Consider the following 10,142-nt stretch of genomic DNA (forward strand, 5'->3'; position numbering starts at 1 on the left):
AGGGGCGTGAATGATGGAAACTTTCCGCTATAGACTCAATTTCAAGTACTAACGGAATGCCTTTGGATAACGGCTCACAGAGGATGGAAAGTTTCTATCATCTCGCATAGCGCGCTATGCACCGTGGTCCGTCGTGAAAATAAGTTGCGTCTAGTTACCGCAACGTTGAGGAACTCCGCGTGCAGCTGCAATCTTCTGATTCTCACTCACTTTCATTGTGAGCTCGTACATTTAGAAAATTTTAAATACTCGGTTCGGTCTGTAGTACACGGATCTTTTTTCATACCCACCTCGTAGAGATGATTCTGCAAAAATATGCGGAACTGTGGGGAAATGAGTTTTTACAATTGGTTTTTCTTTTTTTTTTTTTTTTTTTTGTTTCGCCTTCGCATTTAGTTTGCGGCGTTCCATTTGTTGTCGCTTTTTTCGGCAGGCCAGCCCTCCATTACGGCATCATTATCGTTTTAGCGCAATTACGCTGAGCGTGTATGTTCCTACGAGTGCTCACTAATTCGAATTGTAATTTCGCTTTTGTATATTCATAGGAATAATGAAGAGCGACTAACTCCGAGCGGTTAAGTATATAATTATTTCATTACTTTCGGTATAATTGTACGCTTGATAATTATGTCAGCTTAATGCACAGCTCAACGTTCAGCTTATTCGATCGTTGTGTTATTTCGCTACTGTGGAACGTCTCCGACAATAAATTGATGGAAGAAACAAAAAAACAAAAAAAAAAAAAAAAAAGTAGTCGTACGTTCGAAACCCAAGGAAATTTTAATATATTAAAAAAAAATCCACCGAAATCCTGAAGACGTCGCGAGTGGTATATTACGTCTCGTCGTTATTCATTCCATCGTTCTTGTTTTTTTTTTTAACCTTTTTTTTTTTTTATTCTTCATGTTTCATGAAAACGCGTAGTTACGCGTATACCGCGCACAAGTTTTTTTCAAAGGGCAATCGATGAGTTCAACAGACGGGAAAGGTATTACGAAAGAAGATAAAACTGGGGCCGTCTGGCATGAAACTGTCAAATGAGCAGCGGTTCCCCATAGTCCCTGTTGTGAATAGATTCGTCCACCCGAATCCGGACACGGCACAATGCTTCGTTTTTACGGTTCTCTTGCGCAAATGCAGAACTGCATTCGTAAACGTTGACGGTCCTGTTTGATAATCCGAAATTATCGTAGCGACGGATCCCCGGACCGGCTGCGGAAAATTTTTTAAATCCGGATTCTTCATTTTGTTTTTTTTTCACCATGAATATTGTGGCATTCAATCACGGTTCGCGAACCGTATGCTTCCGAAAGAAGCGAAAGAAATGAAAAAGAAGTTGTATATAAATTTGAAAAAAGAATCGGAATATATTTTTCGCAGACGTCTAGACCAAATAATTCAAAAGCTATATATATATCTGTTATTTTGGGTGGAAAATTTTAGCTGGAATTGGTGTTGTATATTTGCAAATTTTTTAGCGCGAATGTATATAGGTATGTAGAGTAATTGCCGCTGTACAAGGTTAGTTTGTATAGATATAACCGTTTCCGCATGCCACTAACCGGTCCGTGTTTCCTCTTTGAGGTCTCCTTAAACGACCTCAATCCGTTTGAAACCCGGCCATAACCAGGATAAGAATCCTACCTGGAACATACTTTGAAATGGGAATCTCATTTTCATGAATCTTCATTGGGACGTTTCCTACCAGCTGTAATCTCGCTCGCCAACTCTGCGGTTTCAAGATTTTATGCAATTGAAACTACATTACCGTCCGTAACAGCGACACTCGAGATATGAGGCGGGCGATAAAATGAAAAAGATCAAAAGTAGAATTCCGCCCTGCGAGCGGGAATCCTTGCGGCAACGTTACTATCTGCGTCGTGAAACTCAAAACTCGTTCTGCAAACAAAATCTATAACGTTCGCAATGATACGTCGTCGACTGTTGTTTACCCATTTGCAGAAAATTCAACTGCAACTGAGAATATCGGTGTTTCCTTCCGCCTCTGGTGTCTCTCGACAAACTGTGTTAATACATTTTTCATTTCCTTCAAATTACAGCGCGATCAAAGCTAAGTGAATTTTATCGACGGAACCTGCACTCCCCCGCGTTTTTAGTCGACGGATACCCGGAGGCTTTCGAAGTCGTATTCGAGGATTCGGTATATCGTGACGCGGAAGCGATAGCGGTAAATTTTCGATGCACCATTTGGAGATGTTCGCATGCGGACGGAATAAATAGAAAAAAATATTATACATACGGCGTATATGTTTTGTAATGAATAATGTATGGGGAGTGGAATGAGCCGTAAGAAAGCTATATAGAAAATGAAAAAAATAAAAGAAACAGAAAAACTTTGGATGATATCGTACAGGTCCGTAAATACGCGCCGGTGGCACTTCCGTGCCTACCAAAGGGGAAGAAACGAGATTTCTTGAAGCAGGCAGGCAACAAATAAAGTAACAAATGCGATGAGATGCACCCTCCTCTGTGTGCAGCCCTCGTATCGGTCGGTCCCTCTCCGACCCCTTTCAGCCGCCCCTTCGCTGCACTTGAACCACGTGGAGCAGAACTAATGTGGTTTGCGGGAATGTAGCCAGTATCTGGCGTCGGTAGTGACTGTCCGTGACGTGTGCTGTGGGTTCCCCCCTGTTTTTTATCCTTCTCCGTCCCCGTCGCCATCTTCATTTCATCCCTTTATTTTTACCAGATTTTTTCTATTTCCATTCGATCCGGCATCGCCCGAGAAAAACGCGACGTTACATGGTACATAGGTACTAATACCTATACATGTCCGTTGCGGGAACAATTTTGTACAACTCCTTGACCCATTTGTCATATGATAAATTCACTTTTTACAACAGAAGCTGAGAGCTACCGCCTCGATGAAAAACGTTTGAAGAACCATTTCGAAATCCGTGAACCAGGGCGCGACATGGATTCCGATGCTGAGAATGAAATGCGTGACATTTCTTCACGATTGTCAATTCATTTATTATTATGGTGCAGGGATTGTCCTTTGAGACCCGCCCTTCGAACTGTGAAAGTTTCTAGATTTTGACTTAATTTCGTGAAAAAAGACGAGGGCTTCGATTCTGGGAGGCGATGGGCCAATGAAACGACGGGACCGCAGCGACACTTGGCAGACTACTTCCTTGGATATACGCTATAAAGAAGGCTCGGTGTTCGGTGACGTGTGCAAAAACGGACCCTCTCTTTGCCATTCAATGCCCCGGTTATATCTGCAGCCCACAAAACACATAAAGTTGGAAAACACGAGACAAGAAACTCAATTCACCGGAAAATACTCGAAGTGCCGAACTGCAATGCCACTCATTCTTCACCAAAAATGGTACACCACTCGGCACTGAAACGTTTTTTTTTTGTTTTTTTTTTTTACTCAAACAAGATATGCGATTTGACAAAAAATTCCGAGTGAATTGATCTCTATTGGCTCCATCGGCATTGTAGTTAATTTTGTAAATAATTCTTTGAATCGATTCCCGAAAAAAAAAAAAAAACGTTTGATGCAGCAGTTATTGCGACTATATTCCCACGGTTCTCTCGATAACGTGTATGTATGTAATTTTTTAACTGGATGTATAATCACTCGATACACGTATAATAATGAGATATGGAATGAGACGAGTCGTTATGATTGCCGGTGGTTAATCATTTGTTAGTACGAAAGCCAGGCAGCTTTATACGTGTTACAGTGTAAAGTCTGTCGGGATTTCCTTGAGCAAAGTTTTAATTCCTGTACGAGTATAACAAGTAGGTACAGTAAATGCGGGGAATCAAAGTCCGTTCTATAATTTAACAGGGAAGAATAGTTGAGTGCTCGCGTTTGAATTATCTTACAAGATAATCTTCTTGTTAGACGAAATGTGAGATCGGTAGCGCATATCCGGCACGCACCCGAACACGGTAAACGCAGTCAATAACATTTTTAAGCTCGGACAAAAAATTTGCATTAGGATAGTATAATCTTGCTCGCAAATCGTGTTAAGCTCAACGTACTAAAAGCGGCTTTAAATTGTCCTCTGTAATTACAGTTCATCGTCATTATACCGCGAGTTTTATCTCGGCGGGAGTGTTGAATAAAAACGCGATATCTCCACCCATTGTCCGACTCGTAGCTGCAGTTTTATGAAGAAAAAAACGCAAATAAAAACATTTGAAAAAAAAAAAAAGGAAATAGAAAGAAGAAAGAATGTAGGTAGCCTTAAAAAGTGACCTGAGCCTAGAGATCAGAGGTTCTAAAGTGGAATTTCTACATCTTTTGGCAAAAAAAGTGGCCACCACTAACCGCAGAGTTGGATGTCCACGGAAAGGGTGCAAAACATGTAATTTATTGGTCACTGTATAGTATAAGCTCGAGACTGTACCGTCCTGGGTAATTCCTGTATCCGTTCCTCTTGCGGTTCTAATCAAGACTCCAAAACTTTTTGTGAACTGGTTGCGGGGTCCGGTTGTAAGAAGCTCACGTCTTCTTGCCGAAACGCGGATCGCGCCGCACCACTCGCTAAACTTGCCGGGCGCAGGTACCGGCGCAGGGGTTCACAGGCTTCGAAAGTTATGGCTTTAAGTATTTCGAGAGAACCAACGTAAAGAAGAAAAAAAGAAGAAAAAAAAAACATTGTATCTGCGCAGAAAAAGTTTCACCGGGTGGGTTAAATAAAACGGGGTGAAACAAGCGAGAAAAGAACAAATAAAATTGGACGAAGTATTCGCTGGATCAAATTAACTTTTGTGCCTTTATCGAATTCGTGATTTTATCGTGATTCATATTCGGCATCCGGTATACATGCGGTGAGACTGACAAATAGTAGAGATAATTGATTCATCGTAAAATTCTTTGGTATATGACTCCGAAAAATTAACCGTGTGCGTTAATTTCAGCCCTAACCTGATATCGAGGGGATTGTCAAAAGTGTTTGAATTGTGTGTTATTTATTGAATTACTTTCATTCGAGTGTTTTTCGTTGTTTTCATCTTCGCCGATCAGTTTTGTATCGTAATGAACGCATACTTTATCCCGATCCGCCGACACTACAGTTTTGTTCATGATCGAGTTACGCGATATCTCACCAGTATCCATTTCCCATTCGGCCAGTGTCTGGAATTTTGTAAGAACCACTCAATATAATTTTTGTTCGCCGCTAAACGTACACTATGGATCGGTATTATGATAAATATATTCCACGTGATTTACCTTTGCAACATCGCAAGCTTCCTTGTCAAGTTGCGTAAGATTTTTTCCAAGGCAGTCAAGGTCGTTGGCAACAAATTCCGAGTGACTGGTGCATTTGTAATATTCGTTACAGCCGGAAAGTGTGAACGTAATTTGATGCAATATGTTGGATATGTTCTGCCGAATAAAATTAACACGATCACAATCCCTCACTATGAAGTTCGCCTGAATACATTCTTCGTTGGAGAAACTCGGCTTTTCTGTAAACAGACGTTACCTTGTCGTAACCTACGTCCGCGACGACGTAAATTTGGTCGCCCTTGGGCATCAGGGAAATGTCCGTGACGCGCCAACTGTCGTGCTTACATCCCTCAAAAGATAATTTCTTCATGTACTGTAACAAAACGTATTTCCGCTACGACGTCAAAGACTGTTTGAAAAAAGACAAAAATTTCGGGAAACTTGCGTTCGTGCGATTGCTCGAGTCTTATTGAAACTGCCAAGTTGATAGGCGCCGAAAAGAGCTTGAGATTTTGTACAACAGCCAAAAATAGTTTTGGAAATCAAGAAAGCTTGGGGAGTCAATCTTATACTCACCGGTTTGGTATTCACAGACAAAAATGTACCGATCATAATAATCCAGCGCAGCGTCATTTTATCGTATTAGTCGTGTTCTGGAAGTAAAATCGAACGAATATAATAGTTTCGAAAACGTTTTTCCATTGTTCGACGTTGAGTCGTATGCTTCATCAACGTCGGCGTAAAGTTAATTTCAAATTAGTTTTAGTTATTTACGATCACAATTCGAACTAGCAGTAAAATATCGATATGCTTTCATGATGAATCGAATACGTGCTACCATTCGAAGATCCGAATTCCTTCATATTTTGCGAGACTTTACAGCAGGTAGGAAAACTTATTTACCTACTAATAAAATTTATGTAATTCTGTCCCTGGAGAGCTGCAAGTCTCTGCTTTTGTCGTCGGTGGTATATGTATAAACTTGGAGAAACCGACGTGATTGACGGTCCAGCTTGGACTAAGACTATTTTCCGAACCGCCAATAAATCGATTATCGGTGTTCATTCGTAACGACATCGTACGTTGTTTACTAATCGTTATAAACAATAAAATTAGCTTGGTTATCATAACGATGGTGTGACCGCCAATCAAACAAAACTAGTTTTATCTTAGAATGTAATGTATATCACCTTTACGAATAACAAAACATCAAACGTCACCGGTGCTAGTACTTCACCAAGGAATTTCGCTAATTGTAAATTGCTTTTGGTCTAGCATTCTATTCGCAGGCTCAGAATGCGTGTACGTATTTTACAGCGAAGTGCATCGCGCGGTAGATTTTCAATTGCCCATCGTACGTCGATTCGTTAATGTACTCTCGATCTGATCTCGTTACAAATTTTCCTACGCTCATTAAACGTCGAATTTTCAATAAGGTTCCGGATAATGACGCCGGTTGTTTACAGAATCCAAGTAGTTTTCGAAACAGGATGAGACGGAAATCTAGAATAGTTTGGTTAACGTTAGTTCGCTTCTTCACTCTATGCGCCGGGATTCTGTTCCAACCTTTTTGTCTTCGAACGATTCTCGAACGTAGACAATAAGATCGATCAACTTCCTCGTACGCAAGGGTGCAAGTTTCCGAATTCGAATTAACATAAAATTCGACATCTCCGTAGAAAAAGTCCATCGATTTTTCAATAGGCGTATAACGCGTGCATCTCAATAAACCCCAGACGTGCAATTTCGAGATCCAGTCATCGCCATCGTTTTCAGATAGTATATCGATCCCAACGCTCTACAATCATCAGTATTCCAGAGGCAGTTGGCTCACAAGGAGCTGAACACGGGACGAGGTGGAGCTGCCGGACATCCCTCACATGACGAGGTGACCGGCAAACCGCCCCTACGTGCTTGGGCTCCTTTATACACCGCGTTCACCTTCTGGTCAAGGATGTCATCCCGAATCCGGGTGCTTCCTGAAGGCATAAACTGTTTCGCGGCGGTCAAACTTTCCTTGGCTAATGCGTCGAGCTAAGAAGTTTGATACTTTGAACCTCCGATTTTCTACCGGCATTTTTTCTCTTTCATTGAAATTATCGTGTCCACACAGGGTTGGATGGGGTATCGAGAATCGCGTAGATGAAATGAAAGATTTCATCGAATTCTTGGGGTGTGTGACGTGCGTAGCGCGAGGTAAAACTATGAGGGTTAGCTGGAGCAAACGTACGGGGCTGTACGTTCGGTATACTATGACGGTATATGACTGCGTGAACACATCGAGATCCAAGTCGTGGGTTTTATATATCCAAGGTAGGAACTTTTTTGAAGGTGGAGATTCGGAGGATAGAAACCAACCGTGTTCTGAAAACGATATCGAGAAGAGTATAAGGTATTCGCTTTGAGCGCTCTTTTAAAAATAAAGTTGAAAGCGACGATACCGAAGGATATTGCAGGCACGTTTTTCAACTCTTTATACCTACCAACTCCTCGAAACGCCCGAGACCCATCACCTTTACAACACTTATACCTAGATACGAACATCCAACGCCTTCAAAAAGCCGATGTCTACTACGAAGCTATCTCCCCTGAGACACGCGGAACGTGCCTTTACTAATTTATCTCCGCAGAGTTCTCACTCCTCGACGTTAGTACCGAGCTACCTGCAACGGGAAAAACAAAGAAACGGCGAAAAATTGAATAACGTGAAACGAAAAAAAAAGTTCATCAAGAGATTCCGCGATTAGCTGCTGAGGATTGAGTTATGGATCGTATATTGTTGGTTTCACGATGCATATCTCCTTTGTATACTTCATCGGCTAGTTGCCCTCCCTTCTTGACATTATTTTTCACGTCTGAAGTATCCAATAATCGATAAGCTCATGTTATCATTCGCCGAAGGTTGTGTGAGCGAAAAAACAGCTTCACGTATACCATGTTCTGTGATAATTTTTACCGAGGAGTTGTGAAACAAAAATAAGAAAATAACGTACCTACCTCCTAATTTCCTATCGCTGTTTTTTTTCGCTAGATTTTTATATTGATTCGTTTCATTTTTTTTTTTTTTTTTTTTTTTCATTCGAATAGAACAGCTGTTTGAATTGGAAATAGATTTTGTTGAAATTTGACTCAATGATTTTTGAGGGAAAAAATGTCCATTTGAAAGAAGGTCATAGAAATATTAGAGACTTTTCGCGATGTTTGGTGATTGCTTTTCATTATGATAGTTGGGTAAGATCGCGGCAGGAAATAAGCGTGGGTCAGGTCGTCAGAGATACCCCCCGCGTCGTGACGCAACGGGAAACACGCCAGGGTGTCCACAGCCGTTTCACGCACGGCGTCCTTTCGACGCAGTAGGGTGGCACACTTCCTGGCTCCTAGCCGTGGGCTAACGACTCAAGCTGAGCTGGATCTGGAACTTGAAACCAACCGTGTCCCACCCGGGTTATACAAGAATGCTTTTCCTCCACTCCGTATACTCAACTTTGATCGCTATACGTTAAGTGTATTGCAACGATTACGTAACTCGAGGTTAAATCCGATGACGCACTTCGCTACACATAAACTTTTATGGAAGGATTGGATTCATTTATTTTTTTCGTTTTCTCATTTCTTCTTTTCTCTCATCCGTCAAATTCTCTGAATCCAATATCGCGTACGACTTGTACGTTCGTACATGAAGTTAAGTTCATGTAACGCGACGTGCGCGTTGAAGGGGCAATTTTGGCGGGGAAGATTTCTTTTCTTCATTTTCCTTCTTTTTTTTTTTTTTCTCTTTTTTCTCCAAGAGTTTTCTCCCCGATGCCTACCCGCATGCATTTGCAGGAGGGTGATGACGTCGCTCGCGGCTGGAATAGAATGCATACCAAGCAACTAACTTTGGTCTACGAGGACCCTGGGGAATTTCTGGCTAAATGAAACTTCTAGTGCTAGCAAAGTTGAAAAAAGTTTAAATTAGCAAAGAGATGAGATCTCGTTCTAATCTTCCATGAATACTGAACAAATAATCAAGAGGTAGGGGTACCGCGTACATATATCAGTTGAACAACAACAACAAAAACAATAACAACAATAATAATAGTGCTAATTTTCTGGTCAGTTGTAGAAACGAAGTCGCGGTAAAATGAAAATTGGGATAATCAATCAATCAGAGGGTTTCGATGACTCAATATTTACAAGGTTATTCGCCTTCCGATTCGCGATGAAATTTATAGTCCGACCACTGAAAACGACCACATGACCGCACATGACAGTGCGAAAATAATTTCGATTGATCATACGCTAGGAGTATGTGTGTTGGAAGTAATCACCGAATTCGCCCCGGGCGTGGACACTGATCGGGTCTCTGATGACCACCGCTTTGATCCCTCATAGCTGAACTGTAAATTGTCATTTCTAGTTTTAGGCAAGATTGGAACTTTTCAAACGACGATATTTGCCGGCAATACTATTTTCGTCTATCGAATATACTGCCTATTTTTCTCGAAATCATCACCGAGAGAAATACAAACAATTCAATCACATTCATCGCGTTGCAATGAAAAATAAGTTGGGGATGAAATTTTTTTGAGAATATTTCAATTTTTTCTCCACATGCACACCCTCCTCGTGATTTTACAAAATTCAATCCTCACCTATTCGTCTTCCTCGAACGACGTTTTGCCATGTTTTACGCAGAGACCGCGATGTGTATTATTCATCGAGGTATACCCTGCATACGTATACAGATACAAGAGATTAGTTTGATTACGGGTCGTCGAGGTCACAGAGGTTTCATGATCGCTATAGTCCTCGTAACCTGGCGTTTAGAGAATGAGTTTGGGGATGGGAAACGGGACGCGTGACGTCCCGGGGGTAAAGGGAGGTTCGGGGGCGTGCGGCGTCGAGAAGAAGACTGGAGGAAGGGGTCTGCAGGGGGGTGTAAGGA

General features: G+C 41.5%; 1 protein-coding gene across 10 annotated transcripts; it reads right to left on the bottom strand.

Annotated features, from left to right (window-relative positions):
* Positions 1-1,398: 1,398 nt before the first annotated feature.
* LOC105684769 lies at positions 1,399-7,826 on the bottom strand. Of its 10 annotated transcripts, none has more exons than XM_048651024.1 (8): positions 7,699-7,713; positions 7,574-7,579; positions 5,792-5,868; positions 5,472-5,588; positions 5,216-5,371; positions 4,966-5,119; positions 4,389-4,567; positions 1,414-3,242 (listed from the first exon to the last, which is right to left on the bottom strand). In XM_048651024.1, the coding sequence occupies exons 3-7, from the start codon at positions 5,846-5,848 to the stop codon at positions 4,431-4,433; spliced, it is 621 nt and encodes a 206-aa protein (XP_048506981.1). In that variant the 5' UTR covers positions 5,849-5,868; positions 7,574-7,579; positions 7,699-7,713; the 3' UTR covers positions 1,414-3,242; positions 4,389-4,430. The 10 variants fall into 10 exon arrangements, with proteins under 10 accessions (XP_048507001.1, XP_048506999.1, XP_048506981.1 ...); XM_048651015.1 differs by lacking the exons at positions 7,574-7,579; positions 7,699-7,713 and adding exons at positions 6,119-6,718; positions 6,782-7,431 and having other exon boundaries at positions 2,488-3,242; XM_048651011.1 differs by lacking the exons at positions 7,574-7,579; positions 7,699-7,713 and adding exons at positions 6,119-6,305; positions 6,406-7,431 and having other exon boundaries at positions 2,488-3,242.
* Positions 7,827-10,142: the final 2,316 nt, after the last annotated feature.

This window comes from Athalia rosae, chromosome 1, assembly GCF_917208135.1.
Source record: "Athalia rosae chromosome 1, iyAthRosa1.1, whole genome shotgun sequence".
NCBI classification, from domain to species: domain Eukaryota; kingdom Metazoa; phylum Arthropoda; class Insecta; order Hymenoptera; family Athaliidae; genus Athalia; species Athalia rosae.